Here is a 21,553-nt window from a genome sequence, read left to right as displayed (position 1 = left end):
GAAATATAAAAGAATATGTAAAGCAAGTAGTTTTAGTAGTAACAGCAGCAGTATTAGTAGTACATTTTATTATTATATACACATGATATTGAAGTGTTTTCCATGCCTGTTTTTGTGTCGTTCCAGATGTGCTGGGCGGTTACAACGGGACCATCTTCGCCTACGGACAGACGTCCTCCGGGAAGACACACACCATGGAGGTGAGAAATGAATTCAGTCCATTAAAAAAAGATTAAAATACATTTACAACATGGAGAAACCTCATCAGAAACATGACAGAGATCTAACTTTCATGGCAGCAATTCCTCTGTTTCTTCATAGTTAATCAATCAATCAACCAATGGATAAATCCCAACGTCAGAGCTATTGAATAAATACAAGTAGTGACCTTTATTTTTTTTCATTTCAAATCAGAGGATTAGAGCACAGCAGGCATTGTGTAACAGACTTAACACAATCACTAAATCCAATCTCATACGATGGCTGAAAGTCGAGGAATCAAAAGCCTGATAGGAGATCTCACTGTGTTTCAGGGTGGATTTTGTTCCCTGAGTGAAATGTACAGAATTTAATTCCTGACACAGACTGCACTCAAAGTAGATCATCATCCTGCATCATCCATTTGAGATGTGCAAATTACTTAAACTCGTATACTTATCCACAAAGACAGCAGTAATTCTCAAATCTGCTCCGGGAGTCTCTGATGAAAAACATCTGCTTCACTGTCTTTACATTAAGGTTTTAACTCTTTAACCCTGATGACCTAATTAAAAACTGGCTTCAACGTTTTTTCATATCACATAGTAGCATTAATAACATGGATATTCAATGCTGTGTTCAGGGCAAACTGCACGACCACCAGCTGATGGGAATCATCCCTCGCATCGCCCACGACATCTTTGACCACATCTACTCCATGGACGAGAACCTGGAGTTTCACATCAAGGTAAAAAAACAAAGAAAAAAACACACAGCAGAAACATTAGAAAAAAATGACTGAAACATGCAAAGCTTCAGCATCTGTAAAGATGAATCATAACGTACCTTTTGGGTCTTTGAAGATTGATGAATAAAATTGATTTCAAGAGATGCCAGAGATGTTTTTTGCATTTAAATAAATATTTTTTACTTTTTGGTATTTAAATGATGCTCATCTTAATATTTACCTCTTCATGCTTAAATACCAACACTTGTGCAAAGATTAAGACAGTTGCATGTGAACATTAAAAGTTTCTTCTGTGCAGGTTTCCTATTTTGAAATCTACATGGACAAGATCAGAGACCTTCTGGATGGTGAGTACGACTGTTTATCTCAAGTGTGTAACATTTTAGGTGAATTTAACTGAGGATTGGAGTTTTTTTTATGAATCACAATGTGACTTTGGTGATTTTTTGTTCTGTTTTAAGTGTCCAAGACAAACCTCGCTGTGCATGAAGACAAAAACAGAGTTCCCTATGTGAAGGTTTGTAAACTGGCTTTATGTTTGATATCAAAGCAGCCAGATTATTATGATTCAAAATCCTTTCAGACGTTCAGTTCTGTTTGTTTTTTATGACTTCATTACACTTACATAGTCTCACTTTAAGTGCCATAATTACACCTAGATACATGGTCAACTGTGAATGTTTCTTGTTCTCTGTCAGGGTTGCACTGAGCGTTTTGTGTCCAGTCCAGAGGAGGTGATGGACGTCATCGATGAGGGCAAAAACAATCGGCACGTGGCAGTGACTAGTATGTATCTCTATATCTGTATTTTAATATCAACCAAAGACATCTTTCTCACAATTTTTTAACTCATCTTTTATATTTAATAAGAAAGGGTCAAGCTTGTATGATTTGGCGCTCTCTAGTGGTGGGGATGCATAGTGCAACCAGTTAAACGATGATGAACAAAGCAAATATGTGAAAATGAAGAGGAAAGAAAAAGGAGAAAGCGAGAGAGCCTCTTTTCCGTGTCACTGCACACACATTCCACCAGGATCTCAAAAATAAGTCCTGCAAAAAGTGACCCTGCAGGATCTCCTATCTTTGTAAAATCGTATTGTCTGTGGCTGTCTTTAGATGTGTCAGTCTTTCTAAAAGTCTCCTCGTGTAGAGAAAAAATTACGTAGGTGTCAGGTGTGTCCGATCATGCTGCTGATTACCCTCCAAAGGCTGTGCATCTCTGGAGACAGAAACAGAGCAACAGCAGAATGTTAAGTTCACAGGCTCCACTGTCATCTAGTTTAATATGTTTTTAAGGTCAATTCTTAATCTGAGAAGAAACGATTATCTTACACTGTCAGATAAATGTAGAGGAATAAAGTTGAAGTATAAAGTATTATAGAAGTACCTCTAAATTGTACTTAAGTACAGTTACTTTCCACCACAAGCTACATGTATGTTATTCTCAGATCTTGCATTACACCAACTGTGATTCTTTCTTCTAGACATGAATGAGCACAGTTCTCGCAGCCACAGCATCTTCCTCATCAACATCAAGCAGGAAAACATGGAGACGGAGAAGAAGCTGTCAGGGAAGCTCTACCTGGTGGACCTGGCGGGCAGCGAGAAGGTAATCCTGAATGTGAGATCAGGAAGATAAGAGTTCATGTAAAGCGGGTTTGACATCTAATCTGAGTGATGGATGTTTGAACAGGTCAGTAAGACGGGAGCAGAGGGAGCCGTGTTGGACGAGGCGAAGAACATCAACAAATCTCTGTCAGCGCTGGGAAACGTCATCTCAGCTCTAGCCGAGGGAACCGTAAGTTACTCACAGTTATCCCTACCTTTTCATATTTAAAGAATGTGAATTAAATATGTTTTCTTTTCAGAAAACCCACGTGCCGTACAGAGACAGTAAGATGACCCGGATCCTGCAGGACTCTCTGGGGGGAAACTGTCGCACCACCATCATCATCTGCTGCTCACCGTCCGTCTACAACGAGTCCGAGACCAAATCCACACTCATGTTTGGACAGAGGTAATTCTAACTTTATCCTTTTTGTGTGTTTTTAAAAGAAACATAGTGACTCATTAGGACTGTGGCTGACGTCAGTGTTGAAAACAAGCAACCAGATGACTTTTAGTTTCCCACTGTGCATCTGGGTTTGTTTCTATGTTTAGATCCCTCTGATGAAACTCTCCACACCTTGTTCTGTTTTTGGTTTAGGCTCATGTTGACTTCTTCAACTAAGAAAGAAACAAATCTGTATAGACAGTATATTACCCGATCAATTTGAAACACGTCTAGAAAGAGTTTCCACAAGAGAAGTGTAATTATGTGTCTAAAAATACAGTTAGAAGAAAAACATTGTTTTAAAAATTGATTTTAAGAAATCATTTTGATTCATTTTGTGTTTTGTATAGCTGTTAAAACTCAAACAAAGGTGTCAGTTCAAACTGCTTATGTAATAAAAGATGAAGCAGCATCAGTGAATGATGAACGATTACTGTGCAGCCATCTGTCTCTGCTGAGGAGAAACTGAGAGGAGATGATGAGTTTGAGACCAGAATGGGATTTCCACCATTAGAGGAGACACAACTGCTTTGTTTCAGCCTTGAACCTTGAAAAAAACAGTGGACATGATATTGAAGTGTGTAGAAGCGCAGAGTGAAGTATTTGTGGCAACTTTTGGTATTTTTAACAAACAAACAAAAGTCATTTTCAAATTTACGAGGTCACATTTTGCTTTATTTTGTCTGTTTTTAAAGCAGATGTTGGTTTCTAGTCCATGGAAACATAATCAGTACATTCTTAAGATGACTTTGAATAAAACATACCTTGTTTTAAAGTGTATTATTTTTGATTACTTTAATCTACAATGAGAATATCTGTTAACTTCCAAACAAACTTTGCTTCAGAGCCAAGACCATCAAGAACACAGTGTCTGTGAACCTGGAGCTGACGGCGGAGGAGTGGAAGAAGAAATACGAGAAGCAGAAGGAGAAGAACAAGAGCCTGAAGAACATCATCCAGAGGCTGGAGGCAGAACTGAACCGCTGGAGGAACGGTGAGATAAAAAAGATACAGATGGGGGGAAATAACTACGATGATTGTCTTAGAAAATGTTTGTTTTATAGGAGGGATAAGTGCCTCTCTACTTTAATATATTCCCTCATTTAGTGCCGTTTCGTCACGTTTTTCCTGTCATTTATGCATTTTTTCCCTTTTAATTCATCACCAATCTTACTTAATCTCCACACCATTTGTTAAAATGGCATGTAATTAATTATGTTTATCACTTAGACTGTATTGCTGCGTATTATCACACTAAAAAGGAGTACTAAACGCCGAATTGCATCAGAAAATCTTGTGAAGATCTGCTGTATTGGCCTCAAATAGTCAGACTACTGTACATTTTGCAAACTCAGATTTTGCTATGAGATTTAAATGGATAGTTTAAATGTTTTAAAGTGGGGTGTAATTAGTCAGTCTAAGTGTACGATATATCTAGAATATTTACACCTCTTTACCTTGCTGTCATACAGCAAAGTCACACAATGACAGAAACAAACGAGCCAATCGATGCAGCAGACCACTTACTCCCATGTTTAGTGAGGTAACATTTGTCTGGTAACACTGGTCTAAAATATTTTTTTCTGCATGGTCACTTATCATCACCATCAACATCCTGCAGATATTTATAAATGACGACCTCATTGAACATCATGTGACAGTAGATACATAAACACATTATGAAGGGCTGTATGCTGTCTGTTGTTTTGTTTCTGCTCCACACTGTCCTCCTCTCTTCTGAGACTGCAGTGTCTCCTTAACACCATCCTCACCCTTTTTTTCATCTCTGTTGCATGGTAACCGCTCTCCCTTCTCCTCTTTGCTTTATTGTCTCTCTCTCTCTCTCTCTCTGGCCATTGCTTTTTTAATTCGTTTAATTCCCATGCTGATTAAACTCCCCCTCCGTAGCAACAAATCAGCTGCAGCCTCTAAAGCCTACGCTCCTTAGACAGAAATGGAGCAAACACACAAACAGAAAGGCACACACACACACTAAAACACACACACACACACACACACACACACACACACACACACACACACACACACACACACACACTAAAACACACACACATTATGCTGATGCATTGTTTCTGACATGACACAGCTGCTGGCTCAATGCCGAACCTTTTAAACGGAGCAGCTCTTTCCCTTTTCACTCTCTCCTCCTCCTCCTCCTCTCCATCTTCTCATTAGCTGATGACTTTCATCACAATTAAATAATTACAGTACAAGTCTTTACCTGCTGAGGTCACAGGCTGTGTTGTGCAATAACACATAACTAGATATAGAAAAGGATAAGACTTTGTGATATGTGCACAGTATATTTGATGCAGGATGCTGCATGATACACAATGTGTCCTGACATCAAGCTTGCTTATTATTATACAAATATATCCATGATTCCATGTTACAGGTGAGGACGTCCCTGAGGAGGAGCAGCTGAGCTCTAAAGATCAGAAGAGCGTGGAGCCGTGCGACAACACCCCCGTCATCGACAACCTGCTGCCACCGGGAGGAGGCGTCTCTGTTTCTGGCGACGAGCGGAGCAAATACGAGGAGGACATCAGCGACCTCTACAAACAGCTGGATGACAAGGTGACGCTGAGGAGGAGGATGATGATGCTCCTCCTCCATTTTTTTTTTAGAATGTCTTGTTTTGAACATTTTGTAAATTGATTGAGGTTTTTTTCTTCGCTATTTTCTCTCAAGAAAAAATAGTTTTATTGATTATTTAAGTGTCTCTTTTATTTCAAGACCGATCAAACTTACTGCTTTATATTTTCAAGAATAGCACTGGCCAATAAATATGCTAGTTTACATAAATCTCACTTGATTACTGGAAGACGTCTCTGGAATCATTTGCTGTGTGTTTTGATTTTTGACAAGTGAAAATCACTAATCCTGAAAATATAAAATTAGTTGAAACAAGAACTAAAGACTTGCAGTGAATAATAATACTTTTCCAAATGTTAATACTTGACTTTTGATGACTGACTTAATTTCCTCTGATTATTTCTACAGGATGATGAGATCAACCAACACAGTCAGCTAGCTGAGAAACTCAAGGAGCAGATGATGGACCAGGAAGAGGTTTATTTCTCAGCCCATGAAACTTGTTTTATAAACTATATATGTTCATATATGTGGATCTCATTGTATATACACATTTTTCTTTCCAGCTGCTGGCATCAACGAGGCGCGACTACGAGAAGATCCAGGAGGAGCTGTGTCGGCTGCAGGCGGAGAATGAGCTGGCCAAGGAGGAGGTGAAGGAGGTGCTGCAGGCCCTGGAGGAGCTGGCCGTCAACTACGACCAGAAGAGCCAGGAGGTGGAGGAGAGGGATCAGACCAACCTGCAGCTGCTGGAGGAGCTGCAGCACAAGACGGTCAGTGTACTGAACTAAGATCACTGGGATTTTCTTTCTTGTATCCTAATATTTAGATGTGTATAAATATTTTAATCAATACTTGGAAAATAACTTGAAATGCAATCCAATACAAGGCTGTATGGTAGTACAAAATATTTGGAAAATATTATTTTATAAGCTACTTTAACTTCCCTTAAATATGTTTGTTTCCAGGAAAACTTCATGTTGGTTACTTTAATATATTATTTTATTTTGTATTTATTGTTGAAATCACTTCAATTGTTTTTTAATCTTATATTATCTTGTTTTATTTATATATATTTTTTGTCTTAGCACTTTGTAACTTTGAGACAGATGGACCGATAGACCACCTACTTATATGACATAACAAATGCATGCCACTGAAGTTGTGTTTTATGTGTGTGTGTGTGCGTCTGTGTGTGTTGTGGACAGGTGTTGCTGTCGGCGGTGCAGAGGGAGCTCGGTCAGCTGCAGGAGCTGAACGGCCTGCAGAGGAAGAGAGCCGCCGAGGTCCTCAACCTGTTGCTGAGGGACCTCAGCGACATCGGCGCCATCATCGGCACCAGCGACGTGAAGATCGCCGTGGTGAGAACGGACACGCACATAAACACACGCTCACGCATCATGCCTCGCACTCAGTCCTAACCTCCCACCTTCCCTCGCTCAGTCCTCAGAGACGAAGGGGAACGGCTCGGCAGTGGAGGAGGAGTTCACCGTGGCTCGCCTCTACATCAGCAAGATGAAGTCCGAGGTCAAGTCTCTGGTGAACCGCAGCAAGCAACTGGAGAGTGCTCAGGCCGACGCCCACCGCAAGATCCAGGCCAATGAGAAGGAGCTGGCGTCCTGTCAGCTTCTCATCTCCCAGGTAACCATGGTTATGTGTTGTGCAGAGAGATGCAGCTCCTTAACTGAGCTTCAGTGATCTTTAGGAGTCTTTGTTTTAAAGAAGCGTTGGCATTTTTACTTAGAAGTTCTACCATGATGAAGCTAAAGCCCCACTGTTCCCCTTAAATGTGCCAAAGTTACAGAGAAATGACATTTAAAAACATTCAAAAAGTCATAGTATTGTATGTCGAAAAAAAAGTTTTTAAAAAAGTCATAGTATAGTATGTCGAAAAAAAGTCATAGTATAGCATGTCGAAAAAAAGTTAAAAAAAAAGTCATAGTATAGTATGTCGAAAAAAGTAAAAGAATAAGTCATGGTATAGTTTGTCGAAAAAAAGATAAATAAAAAAGTTATAGTATATAATAAATACCAAACTACAAACACTTGCAATATGTCTATGACTCCAACTAGTTCTTTTTTGAATTGGTTCTTTATGATCAGAGAAAGCTGAGAAGAAGGTTGCAGACTTCTCTATCACTTTTGCCCTTCTGATATACTTACGAAAAGTCACTCTGGATGAATGACTGCTAAGCCATCCATGTTGTCTGTGTTGTCACCTCTGTGTGCAGCACCAGGCCAAGATCAAGTCTCTGACTGACTACATGCAGAACATGGAGCAGAAGAAAAGGCACCTGGAGGAGAGTCAGGACGCTCTGACCGAGGAGCTCGCAAAACTGCAAGCTCAGGGTCAGTACACAAAGCTACATTGTCTTTATATACCAGCCAGTTGCTGTGAACCCAGTTATTTACTCACTGAATGATAAAACAATTCATCTTCTTTGTTGGGTCTCAGAGAAAAGACATGAGGTGTTGGGGGAGGAGAAGGAGAAGGAGGACATCAGCAGACCGGATGGAGACGAGGACCTCAAGGTGACCTGAAAGCACAGCTGGAAAACAGCTGTATGTTGTTGTTTTTTTATAGATTTGACTCAATCTTTAATGTGTGTTTCAGAAAACGCTGGAGGAGCAGCTGGAGAACCACAGGGAGGCTCACCAGAAGCAGCTCAGCCGCCTCCGAGACGAGATCGAAGACAAGCAGAGGGTGCAAGATGAACTCACAGAGTAAGGACGCATCAGCACGGGTGACGTGCAGTTGTATTTATTTTTTTATTATTGTAGAATTATGTGCTATACTTGTGCTGCTGTACCCAGTATGCCTGGGTTTTGATGTATCTTGAAAAGTATTTTTATAAATGGTAATCCAGTGTCATCCATCTTTGGTTTCACAAGCTCTTCATTCTGTTCAGGGTTCAGGGTTCAGTGTTTAGCTTGAACTTGATTTCCACTCAAGTGCATGTTTAAGACTGTTGACGAGGAGAAGAAGAAGCCCAGAGAGCATGAGTGTGTGTATGAAGTGAATAAAGCTGCTGCATGAAAGTAATTTAATTGCGGGTTCAAAGTCAGTGAGGAAGAAAAGATTCAAGATCACTGACTTTTTAAGCAGTGAAAATCAATGCAGTAGGTCAAGAAGAAGTCATTCCCTATACTTCTCTCCCCTTCAATGTCTGCCATCTCTCTGTCAGAGGTCTATATTATATTTATTGTCAAATCTCTTTCTCTCACAGTCTAAACCAGGGTCTGTTATTGGAGCAGGAGAGACTTATGTCGGACTACGACAAACTGAAGGCTGAAGAGCAGGAGAAGGATGCAAAGCTACAGAAACTCATGTAGGCATCTAACTGCACTGTTGTTAATTAGTGTCAGATGTAGTACAAGTTGATCTGTAAATGTTGGTGTTAATATCTGTTTTTTGTCTAGACTGCTGAATGAACAGAGCGAGCAGGCCAGAGAGGACTTGAAGGGCTTGGAGGAGACTGTGGTAAGAGTCTGAAAGTTAACCTGTCTGAATGTGATATTTTGTAGTTGTTGAAGTATTTGTTGTAGTCCATAGTTTTGGTGGCCTTTTCATATAAATACTCTGTTACAAGTCAAATTCCCGCAATCAAAATATACTCAAAGTCCCGAATGTAAATCTGTATTATATAGCTTGTCGAAAAAAAGTAATGGTATAGTATGCCGAAAAAAGTGAAAAAAAAGTCAGTGTATTATGTCAAAAAATAGTAAAAAAGTCCTACTATATGTCGAAAAAAAATCATGAAAGTGTCGAAAAAAGTAATAGTATTGTATTTCCAAAAAAGGTAAAAAAAAGTGATAGTATAGTATGCCGAAAAAAGTCATAGTATAATCTGTCAAAAATAGTCATAGTATAGTATGTCCAAAAAAGTGCAAATAGTCATAGTATAATCTGTCGAAAAATAGTCACAGTGTAGTATGTCGAAAAAGGGGAAAAAAAGTCATAGTATAGCATGTCGAAAAAAAGTCATAGTTTAGCATGACGAAAAAAAGTCATAGTTTAGCATGTCCAAAGTATTGTATGTCCAAAAAAGGAGTGATAGTATTGTATAGTATGTTGAAAAAAGTCATGCTATTGTATGTCGATCAAAGGGGAAAAAGTCATAGCACAGCATGTCCCAAAAAAGTCTTTTTAGTATAGTATGTCGAAAAAAGGGGAAAAAAAGTCATAGTATAGTATGCCGAAAAAAGTCATAGTATAATCTGTCGAAAAATAGTCAAAGTATAGTATGTCGAAAAAAGTCTTAAAAAAGTAATAGTATAGTATGTCCAAAAAAGTGCAAAAAGACATAGTATAGAATGTCGAAAAAAATGTAAAAAGTCATACTATAGCATGTTGAAAAAAAGTCATAGTTTAGCATGTCGAAGAAAGTCAAAGTATAGTATGTCCGAAAAAGTTCAAAGTCATAGTACAGCATGTCCAAAAAAATCATTTTAGTATAGTATGTCCAAAAAAGGGGAAAAAAAGTCATAGTTTAGTATGTCGACAAAAGTCATAGTATAGTATGTCCAAAAAAGACATAGGATAGTACTATGTTCTTGGTGATGTTGTCACCCGTGAAGACTGACTAGGGGTCAGAGAAGGGTCTACAGCCAGAGGGATGCAGTTGTAAGCTCTTTTGTGTGTGCCAAGGCTTTTGACTGTTACTGTTCTAGTTAAATTGTGTTTTAAGGATGTTATGTTCATGTCTTTGGTGTGCATTTATATTACATGGGATTGAGTGTTTGTGTGGATAGTTTATGTTCATGTTTATTTAAAAGGTTGTTGCCATGAATGACAAGTGGACATTGATTGCCTCAGGGCAGTGTTTATGTTGGGCTGTTCAATAAAAAGCTTGAGGACTCAGTCAAATAAGCGAGTCCTTGCAGGCCCTTTTGTCCTTTTTTTCAACTTTTTGTGACACACTATACTATTACGTTTTTCGACATACAACACTGACCTTTTTTTCTACTTTTCTCAACATACTCTTCTATGACTTTTTGGACTTTTTTCAACATACTATATCATGACTTTTTCGACATATTATGACTTTTCCTATTATTCTATGACTTTTTGACATACTACACAATGACTTTATTTCAAATGTTTTCGACATACTATACAATGACTTCTTTCGACATACTGTTATAACATTTTTTCACCTTATTTAGAAATACTATCCTGTGATTCATTTGTCGAATAGCTCAGGTTGATACCCACAGGGCTGGTACCCTGGAGGTTATGGGTTTGAGTCTTACTTTGACCCAATGTGTTTTAAGGTTTGACATGCCATGGAAACCTAAAGTACACGCAGAGACATACTTTAATTGTCAGGGCTGACGGGTGAGGGCGATAGGAGAGGGGTCAGTATCTTATGTCGACCCAGCTTGTTTTAAGGTCTTTCATGCAATGGCAATGGCAAATAAGCGCGGAGACAAGTCAAGAGTGTCGGGGCCGATGGGTGAGGGCGATAGGAGAGCAGTTAGGATGCCGGAGGTTGTGGGTTTGAGTCTTGCGTCAGGCCAAGGTGTTTTAAGGTCTTTCAAACCTGAGGTTGTTTGTTCGATCCTCATGAGATTTGAATTTTTAGACTCAAAACACCAAGTGTTGAAATCAAAACCTCGACCAAAAACCAGTCAAGCCTCTCAGACAGAATAGCTCAAAGTGATAAATGCCTCTCTGGCAAACCTAAGGTTATTGGTTCGATTCCTCATGTGCTGCAAGGAATTTTTAGGACCAACACCCCAAGTGATGAAGTCAAAATCCCAACCAAACATGTGATACTCCTCTCAGATTGAATAGCTCAGAGTGATGGTAGACTGGTTAAAATCCACGAGGTTGTGGGTTCAATCCTTTATATTTCCATTTTTATGGCATAATATACTTTCAATTCCTTATGCCTTTTTTTAAAGCATGCTATATTATAACCTTTTATGGCATTCTATAGAATGACTTTAATGATTTGCAATGGATTTTTAGGATCAACACTTCCCATAATGAAGTCAAAACCTCATTCAAACACAAGTCAAGCCTCTCAGATCAAATAGCTTAGGGTGATGGATGACTGGTTGGTTCAATCCTGAGCTGCAGTTCATTTTTAGGACCAACAAACCAAGTTAAGGAAACAAAATCTACATCAAAAAGGGGTAAAATATCTCATAATAAATAGCTCATAGAGATGAGAGACTGGTTTGAATCCCAAAGGTTGTTATTTCAAATTTCACTTTATTAAGAATTTTAGAAACAAAACCCCAAGTGGTGACAACAAAACTGTACCAAAAGAAAAGTCAGACCTGTAAGCCAGAAGTGCTCAAAGAGATAGATGCCTCTGTAGAAGATTTGAGGTTGTTGGTTCAATACTCACGAGATGATGTGAACTTTTAGGACCAACACCCAGGTGATGAAGTCAAAACCTCTACCAAACAGCAGGCAAGCCTCTATGGCTAATAGCTCAGAATGGTAGATGGCTCTATAGACGACTTGAGGTTTTTAGTTCGATATTTGGGAGCTGTGATTCATTTTTAGGACAACCCCCCCCAAGTGATTAAGTCAAAGCTCTACCAAACTGGGGTCAAGAGTCTCAGCACAAATGGCTGATAGAGATGTAAGATTGATTAGACAACCAGAGGTTGTTTGTTCGATCCTCATGAGATTTAAATTTTTAGACTCAAAACACCAAGTGTTTGAAAAATATGTCGAAAAAAAGGTCATACTTTAGTATGTCGAAAAAAGTCAAAAAAAGGTCAAATTGAAAGAAAGTCATACTATAGTATGTCGAAAAAGTCATAGTATGGTATGTCCAAAACTGTCATAGCATAGAATGTCGAAAAAAATTGAAAAAAAGTCATACTATAGTATGTCGAAAAAAGTAAAAAAAAGGTTATACTATAGTATGTCGAAAAAAGTAAAAAAAAAGGTTATATATAGTATGTCGAAAAAAATGTCGAAAAAGTATGTCGAAAAAAATAAAAAAAAGGTCATACTATAGTATGTCGAAAAAAATAAAAAAAAAGGTCATACTACAGTATGTCGAAAAAGTCATAGTATGGTATGTCAAAAACTGTCATAGCATAGTATGTCGAAAAAGTCATAGTATGGTATGTCCAAAACTGTCATAGCATAGTATGTCGAAAAAAATTGAAAAAAAAAAAAAGTCATACTATAGTATGTCGAAAAAAAGTCAAAAAAAGCATAGTATGTCAAAAAAAAATGAAAAAAGTCATACTATAGTATGTCGAAAAAAGTCAAAAAAAAAAAGGTTATACTATAGTATGTCGAAAAAAAGTCATAGTATGGTATGTCCAAAACTGTCATAGCATAGTATGTCGATCATAGTATGGTATGTCAAAAACTGTCATAGCATAGTATGTCGAAAAAAAAAAAAAAAGTTATGAAAAAAAGTCATACTATAGTATGTCGAAAAAAGTCAAAAAAAAAAGGTTATACTATAGTATGTCGAAAAAGTCATAGTATGGTATGTCAAAAAAAAAAAGGTCATAGCATAGTATGTCGAAAAAAATTGAAAAAAAAGTCATACTATAGTATGTCGAAAAAAAAGTCAAAAAAAAAGGGTCATACTATAGTATGTCGAAAAAAAAAAAAAAAAAATTATACTATAGTATGTCGAAAAAAAAGTCATAGTATGGTATGTCAAAAACTGTCATAGCATAGTATGTCGAAAAAAAGGTCATACTTTAGTATGTCGGAAAAAGTCAAAAAAAGGTCAAATTGAAAAAAAGTCATACTATAGTATGTCGAAAAAAGTCAAAAAAAAAAAAAGTTTATACTATAGTATGTCGAAAAAGTCATAGTATGGTATGTCCAAAACTGTCATAGCATAGTATGTCAAGCAAAATAAAAAAAAAGTCATACTATAGTATGTCGAAAAAAAAAAAAAAAGGTTATACTATAGTATGTCGAAAAAAGTATATGTCGTCCAAAAAAAGTCATAGTATAGTATGTCCAAAAACTGTCATAGCATAGTATGTCGAAAAAAAAAAAAAAAGTCATACTATAGTATGTCGAAAAAATTAAAAAAAAAAAAGGTTCATACTATAGTATGTCGAAAAAGTAAAAAAAAAATTATACTATAGTATGTCGAAAAAAAAGTCATAGTATGGTATGTCCAAAACTGTCATAGCATAGTATGTCGAAAAAAATGAAAAAAAAAAAAACTATAGTATGTCGAAAAAAGTCAAAAAAAAGGTCATACTATAGTATGTCGAAAAAAGTCATAAATGGTATGTCAAAAACTGTCATACTATAGTATGTCGAAAAAAAGTCATAGTATGGTATGTCGAAAAACTGTCATACTATAGTATGTCGAAAAAAAAAAAATTCAAAAAAAAGTCATACTATAGTATGTCGAAAAAAAAAGTCATACTAAAAAAAAAGTCATAAATAGTATGTCAAAAAGTTATACTATAGTATGTCGAAAAAGTCATAGTATGGTATGTCCAAAACTGTCATAGCATAGTATGTCGAAAAAATACTATAGTATGTCGAAAAAAAAAAAAAAGTCATACTATAGTATGTCGAAAAAAAAAAAGTCAAAAAAAAGTCATACTATAGTATGTCGAAAAAGTCATAATGTCGTAAAAAACTGTCATACTATAGTATGTCGAAAAAAAAGTCATACTATAGTATGTCGAAAAAAATAGTCATAGTCATAGTATGTGAAAAAAATTGAAAAAAAAAGTCATACTATAGTATGTCGAAAAAAAAAAAAGTCAAAAAAAAAAAAAAGGTATACTATAGTATGTCGAAAAATGTCAAAAAAAAAGTCATAGCATAGTATGTCGAAAAAAAAAAAGTCATACTATAGTATGTCGAAAAAAAAAAAAAAGTCATACTATAGTATGTCGAAAAAAAGTCATACTATAGTATGTCAAAAAAAAGTCATACTATAGTATGTCGAAAAAGTCATAGTATAGTATGTCGAAAAAAAAAAAGTCATAGTATAGTATGTCAAAAAAATCAAAAAAAAAAAAAGTCATACTATAGTATGTCAAAAAGTAAAAAAAAAAAAAGGTCATACTATAGTATGTCGAAAAAGTAAAAAAAAAAGGTCATACTATAGTATGTCGAAAAAGTCATAAAATGTATGTCAAAAAAAAGTGTCAAAAAAAGTATGTAGAAAAAAAAAAAAAAAAAAAGTCATACTATAGTATGTCGAAAAAAGTAAAAAAAAAAAATGTCATACTATAGTATGTCGAAAAAGTCATAGTATGGTATGTCAAAAAAAAGTCATAAAAAAGTTTATAGTATGTCGAAAAATAGTATGGTATGTCCAAAAAAATACTATAGTATGTCGAAAAAAAAAAAAAAAAAAGTCATACTATAGTATGTCGAAAAAAGTCAAAAAAAGTCACTATAGTATGAAAAAAAAAAAAAGTCATACTATAGTATGTCGAAAAAAAAAAAAGTTATACTATAGTATGTCGAAAAAGTCATAGTATGGTATGTCAAAAACTGTCATAGCATAGTATGTCGAAAAAAATTGAAAAAAAGTCATACTATAGTATGTCGAAAAAAAAAGTCAAAAAAAAAAAAAAAGTTATACTATAGTATGTCGAAAAAGTCAAATGTAAAAAACTGTCATAGCATAGTATGTCGAAAATGTCAAAAAAAAAAGTCATACTATAGTATGTCGAAAAAGTAAAAAAAAGGTTATACTATAGTATGTCGAAAAAAGTAAAAAAAAAAAAGTCATACTATAGTATGTCGAAAAAGTCATAGTATAGTATGTCAAAAAAAAAAAAAAAAGTCATACTATAGTATGTCGAAAAAGTCATAGTATGGTATGTCAAAAACTGTCATACTATAGTATGTCGAAAAAAAAAAGTAGTATGTCGAAAAAAAAGTATGGTTATAAAAGTCATAGTATGTCGAAAAAGTCATAGTATGGTATGTCAAAAACTGTCATTGCATAGTATGTCGAAAAAAGTAAAAAAAAAGGTTATACTATAGTATGTCGAAAAAGTCATAGTATGGTATGTCAAAAACTGTCATAGCATAGTATGTCGAAAAAAATTGAAAAAAAAGTCATACTATAGTATGTCGAAAAAAGTAAAAAAAAAGGTTATACTATAGTATGTCGAAAAGGTTGTTTGTTCGATCCTCATGAGATTTGAATTTTTTGACTCAAAACACCAAGTGTTGAAATCAAAACCTCGACCAAAAACCAGTCAAGCCTCTCAGACAGAATAGCTCAAAGTGATAAATGCCTCTCTGGCAAACCTAAGGTTATTGGTTCGATTCCTCGTGTGCTGCAAGGAATTTTTAGGACCAACACCCCAAGTGATGAAGTCAAAATCCCAACCAAACATGTGATACTCCTCTCAGATTGAATAGCTCAGAGTGATGGTAGACTGGTTAGAATCCACGAGGTTGTGTGTTCAAATCTTGCAAGGTGCTTTGACTTTTAAAGTCTTACGACCCAAAGAGAAAAAATCCAAACTTCTAAGAAACAATGAATATATATATCAGAGATGTAATTGCTCACGGTGATAGATGAATGGACAGCAGTCCAAAGGTTGTGTGTTTGAATCTTGCCAGACACTTTTAAAGTCTTACGGCCCAAAGAGAAAAAGTCAAAAGATCTACGAAACATAGAACATGTATCGGAGATGGAATAGCTCACAGTGATAGATGAATGGACAGGAGTCCAAAGGTTGTGTGTTCAAATCTTGCCAGACACTTTTAAAGTCTTACGGCCCAAAGAGAAAAAGTCGATAGGAGAGGGGCTAGGATGCCGGTGGTTGTGGGTTTGAGTCTTGCGTCGGGCCAGGTTGTTTTAAGGTCTTACATGCAATGGCAATGGCAAATAAGCGCGGAGACAAGTCAAGAGTGTCGGGGCCCATGGGTGAGGGCGATAGGAGAGGGACTGTGATGCCGGAGGTTGTGGGTTTGAGTCTTGCGTCGGGCCAGGGTGTTTTAAGGTCTTACATGCAATGGCAATGGCAAATAAGCGCGGAGACAAGTCAAGAGTGTCGGGGCCGATGGGTGAGGGCGATAGGAGAGGGGTTGGGATGCCGGTGGTTGTGGGTTTGAGTCTTGCGTCGGGCCAGGGTGTTTTAAGGTCTTACAAGCAATGGCAATGCCAAATATACCAGGACAGGGTTGAGGAGCGTGAGGAAGAATGGCTCAGGTGGATGGCGACGGGCTGACATCCCGTAGGTTGTGGGTTCGATCCTTATGCGGGCAACAAGTTTTCGGGTCCGACTTGCAATGAAGAGGTTAAATATACCAAAACACAGTTAAAGAGTGTGAGGAAGAATGGCTCAGGTGGATGGGCGACGGGCTGACATCCCGTAGATTGTGGGTTCGATTCTTATGCGCGGCAATTTTTGAGATCCGACTTGCGAGGACAAGGTTAAATACGCGCAGAGAAGAAGTCTAGATGCCAGTGAGGCTGTAGCACAGTGGGTAGGGTTCCCCTCATAGGGAGCTGTCATCTGAGTTAACCGTGCTGAGCGCGGGTTCAACTCCCCCACTGGCAGTCTCGAGTGCAATCACCGCGGAGGTGATGGTGGGGGCATACACCCCACCGTAGTCTTAGAGAGATATAAGTAAGGGTTCATAAGAACCGGCAGATATTTAATTGAATAATGCTAAATGACTGTAATGTAATGTAATGTAATGAATAGTGTAGCGAGAGGAGGAGTCAGTGGAAGGCAGGCGGCGATAGAGAGTGGCAGTGGGCGGCAGGTAGTGGAAGGCAGGGGGCGACAGAGAGTGGCAGTGGAAGGCAGTGGAAGGCAGGTGGCGATAGAGAGTGGAAGATAGAGGGCGATAGAGAGTGGAAGATAGAGGGCGATAGAGAGTGGAAGATAGGGGGCGATAGAGAGTGGCAGTGGAAGGGAGTGGAAGGCAGGTGGCGATAGAGAGTGGAAGGGAGTGGAAGGCAGGGGGCGATGGAGAGTGGAGTGGAAGGCAGGGGGCGGTGGAGTGAGAGTGGAGTGGAGTGGAGTGAGAGTGGAGTGTGAGTGGAGTGGAGTGTGAGTGTGTGTGGAGTGGAGTGGAGTGAGAGTGGAAGATGGGGCGGTAGGGGAAGAGAGAGATAGGGGGAAGAGAGAGATAGGGGGAAGAGAGAGATAGGGGGAAGAGAGGGGGGGAGAGAAAAAGAATTATACATATTTAAGACACTTTGCTTTATAGCCAAATGATGCTTGGCAGTGTCTTAAATATGTATAATTCTTTTCTCTCCTCCCCCCTCTCTCTTCCCCTATCTCTCTCTCCCCTATCTCTCTCCCCCTCCCTACCCCCCCCCTTCCACTCTCACTCCACTCCACACTCACTCACTCCACACTCCACACTCCACTCCACTCCACTCTCACTCCACCGCCCCCTGCCTTCCACTCCACTCTCCATCGCCCCCTGCCTTCCACTCCCTTCCACTCTCACTCTCTCCCACCCTACCTTCCACTCCTTCCACTACCTTCCATCTTCCACTCTCCATCGCCCCTGCCTTCCACTCCTTCGCCCTCTATCTTCCACTCTCTATCGCCACCTCTCTATCTTCCACTGCCACTCTCTGTCCCCTCTGCCTTCCACTGCCACTCTCTATCGCCCCCCCCCCTTCCACTCTCCGCCCACTGCCACTCTCTATCGCCCCCTGCCTTCCACTGACTCCTCCTCTCGCTACACTATTCATTACATTACATTACATTACAGTCATTTAGCATTATTCAATTAAATATCTGCCGGTTCTTATGAACCCTTACTTATATCTCTCTAAGACTACGGTGGGGTGTATGCCCCCACCATCACCTCCGCGGTGATTGCACTCGAGACTGCCAGTGGGGGAGTTGAACCCGCGCTCAGCACGGTCAACTCGAATGACAGCTCCCTATGAGGGGAACCCTACCCACTGTGCTACAGCCTCACTGGCATCTAGACTTCTTCTCTGCGCGTATTTAACCTTGTCCTCGCAAGTCGGATCTCAAAAATTGCCGCGCATAAGAATCGAACCCACAATCTACAGGATGTCAGCCCGTCGCCCATCCACCTGAGCCATTCTTCCTCACACTCTTTAACTGTGTTTTGGTATATTTAACCTCTTCATTGCAAGTCGGACCCGAAAACTTGTTGCCCGCATAAGGATCGAACCCACAACCTACGGGATGTCAGCCCGTCGCCATCCACCTGAGCCATTCTTCCTCACACTCCTTAACCCTGTCCTGGTATATTTGCCATTGCCATTGCATGTAAGACCTTAAAACACCCTGGCCCGACGCAAGACTCAAACCCACAACCACCGGCATCCTAGCCGCTCTCCTATCGCTCTCACCCATGGGCCCCGACACGCTTGACTTGTCTCCGCGCTTATTTGCCATTGCCATTGCATGTAAGACCTTAAAACACCCTGGCCCGACGCAAGACTCAAACCCACAACCACCGGCATCCTAGCCCCTCTCCTATCGACTTTTTCTCTTTGGGCCGTAAGACTTTAAAAGTCAAAGTGTCTGGCAAGATTGGAACACACAACCTTTGGACTCCTGTCCATTCAACTATCACTGTGAGCTATTCCATCTCCGATACATGTTCTATGTTTCGTAGATCTTTTGACTTTTTCTCTTTGGGCTGTAATACTTTAAAAGCCAAGGTGTCTGGCAAGATTCAAACACACAACCTTTGGACTGCTGTCCATTCATCTATCACCGTGAGCAATTACATCTCTGATATATATATTCATTGTTTCTTAGAAGTTTGGATTTTTTCTCTTTGGGTCGTAAGACTTTAAAAGTCGAAGCACCTTGCAAGATTCGAACACACAACCTCAGAGATTCCAACCAGTGATCTATTACACTGAGCTATTTGATCTGAGAGGCTTGACTTGTGTTTGATTAAGGTTTTGACTTCATCACTTGGGGTGTTGGTCCTAAAAGTTCATATCATCTCATGAGTATTGAACCAACAACCTCAAACCTCTAAAGAGAAGCATCTATCTCTTTGAGCTATTCTGGCTTACAGGCTTGATTGTTCTTTTGGTACAGTTTTGTTGTCATCACTTGGGGTTTTGTTTCTAAAATTCTTAATAAAGTGAGGTTTGAACTAACAACCTTTTGGATTCAAACCAGTCTTTCATCTCTATGAGCTATTTTACCCCTTTTTGATGTAGATTTTGTTTCCTTAACTTGGTTTGTTGGGCCTAAAAATGAACTGCAGCTCAGGATTGAACCAATAACCTCATGTTTTCCAACCAGTCATCCATCACCCTGAGCTATTTGATCTGAGAGGCTTGACTTGTGTTTGATTGAGGTTTTGACTTCATCACTTGGGGTGTTGATCCTAAAAATCCATTGCAGATCATTAAAAGTCATACTATAGAATGCCATAAAAGGTTATAATATAGCATGCTTTAAAAAAAAGGCACATTATTGGACATACCGTTGTCGGCAGCGACCCATCGTCTTCCAGTCGGATTTGAACCCTTGTACGCATAACCTCTCCTGCTCTTCATCCGTGCCTTTATCTCCCTCACCCAACCGCTCAGACAAACCACCCCGCTCTACTCCGAACATATACTCACCAAAAAACCTGTATCTCTCACAACAAGGGCTACTGTTTCCCAAAATTTGGACCCACTTCAACCCACAACCACCTGTCATTTCAAACAAATCCAGCACGGTATGTCCAATAAAAAGTCCAACAATAAAGTCCACAGTCACAGGTATGTCCAATAAAGTCCAACACAAAGTCACAGTATGTCCAATAAAGTCCAACCAATAAAGTCCAACACAAAGTCATAGTACGGTATGTAAAGTCCAACACAAAGTCACAGTAGTAATGTCCAATAAAGTCCAACAAAAGTCACAGTCCAATAAAGTCCAACAAAAAGTCACAGTACGGTATGTCCAATAAAGTCCAACAAAAGTCAAAAGTACACAAAGTAGTACGGTATGTCCAGTAAAGTCCAACACAAAGTCACAGTACGGTATGTCCAATAAAGTCCAACACAAAGCCACAGTACGGTATGTCCAATAAAGTCCAACACAAAGTCACAGTATGGTATGTCCAATAAAGTCCAACACAAAGTCACAGTAAAGTCCAACACAACTATGTCCAATAAAGTCCAACACAAAGTCACAGTTATTAAAGTCCAACACAAAGACAGTAAAGTCCAACACAAAGGTATGTCCAGTCAAGTCCAACACAAAGTCACAGTACGGTATGTCCAGTAAAGTCCAACAGCCACAGTACGGTATGTCCAGTAAAGTCCAACAAAAGTCACAGTACGTTTCGAAAGTACGGTGATGTTTACAATACAACAAAAGTCACAGTACGGTTGTCAACAACAAAGTCAACAAAAGTCACAGTTAACAATCCAACAGCAGTTAAGTCCAGTAAAAAAAGTCACATGTTACAAAGCAACACATATGTCCAGAATAAAAGTCCAAACAAAGTTACAGTGTCGAGTAAAGTCCAACAGCAAAAGTTCATACTACGTATGTCGAAAAAGTCCAACACAAAGTCACAGTCATAAAAAACAGTATGTCGGTACAACAAAAGCCAAAAAGTCCAACAGTCAAAAAGTCCAACAAAGTCATATAGTATGTCCAAAAGTCCAACACAAAGTCACAGTACGGTATGTCGAAAAACACAAAGTCATAAAGTATGTCAAAAAAGTAAAAAAAAGTCAACATGTTCTCCAGTACGGTATGTCCAAAAGTCCAAAAAAGTCATAGTATAGTATGTCGAGTAAACTAGTCAAAGTAAAAAAACGTATAATATGTCCAAAAAGTCCAACAAAAGTCATAGTATAGTATGTCGAATAAAGTCCAACAAAAAAAGTCAAGTATGTCGAAAAAAGATATGTCAAAAAAGTCATAGTATGGTATGTCCAAAAAGTCCAACAAAAAAAAAGTCACAGTACGGTATGTCGAAAAAAAATTTTTTCTTAAAAAAAAAAGTCATAATAGTATGTCCAAAAAAAAAAAGT

General features: G+C 38.4%; 1 protein-coding gene across 1 annotated transcript in view; it reads left to right on the top strand.

The window, feature by feature from the left end:
* The window catches only part of LOC129111885 (kinesin heavy chain-like), a 42,666-nt gene that overhangs the window by 2,544 nt on the left and 18,569 nt on the right, over nt 1-21,553 (top strand). The window contains exons 3-21 of the mRNA XM_054624036.1: nt 127-200; nt 842-946; nt 1,245-1,293; nt 1,408-1,463; nt 1,645-1,732; nt 2,431-2,555; nt 2,640-2,744; nt 2,815-2,963; nt 3,845-3,993; nt 5,416-5,597; nt 6,024-6,092; nt 6,182-6,388; nt 6,824-6,976; nt 7,074-7,256; nt 7,847-7,964; nt 8,071-8,147; nt 8,230-8,339; nt 8,843-8,944; nt 9,036-9,096. Of these exons, the coding sequence (XP_054480011.1) occupies nt 127-200; nt 842-946; nt 1,245-1,293; nt 1,408-1,463; nt 1,645-1,732; nt 2,431-2,555; nt 2,640-2,744; nt 2,815-2,963; nt 3,845-3,993; nt 5,416-5,597; nt 6,024-6,092; nt 6,182-6,388; nt 6,824-6,976; nt 7,074-7,256; nt 7,847-7,964; nt 8,071-8,147; nt 8,230-8,339; nt 8,843-8,944; nt 9,036-9,096 (2,162 nt within the window). The remainder of the gene's footprint in view (nt 1-126; nt 201-841; nt 947-1,244; nt 1,294-1,407; nt 1,464-1,644; nt 1,733-2,430; nt 2,556-2,639; nt 2,745-2,814; nt 2,964-3,844; nt 3,994-5,415; nt 5,598-6,023; nt 6,093-6,181; nt 6,389-6,823; nt 6,977-7,073; nt 7,257-7,846; nt 7,965-8,070; nt 8,148-8,229; nt 8,340-8,842; nt 8,945-9,035; nt 9,097-21,553) is intronic.

The sequence above is a fragment of the Anoplopoma fimbria genome, chromosome 22 (assembly GCF_027596085.1).
Source record: "Anoplopoma fimbria isolate UVic2021 breed Golden Eagle Sablefish chromosome 22, Afim_UVic_2022, whole genome shotgun sequence".
NCBI lineage: Eukaryota > Metazoa > Chordata > Actinopteri > Perciformes > Anoplopomatidae > Anoplopoma > Anoplopoma fimbria.
The sequence above is the reverse complement of the archived record's forward strand: the minus strand, read 5'-3'. Positions and strand labels throughout refer to the sequence as shown.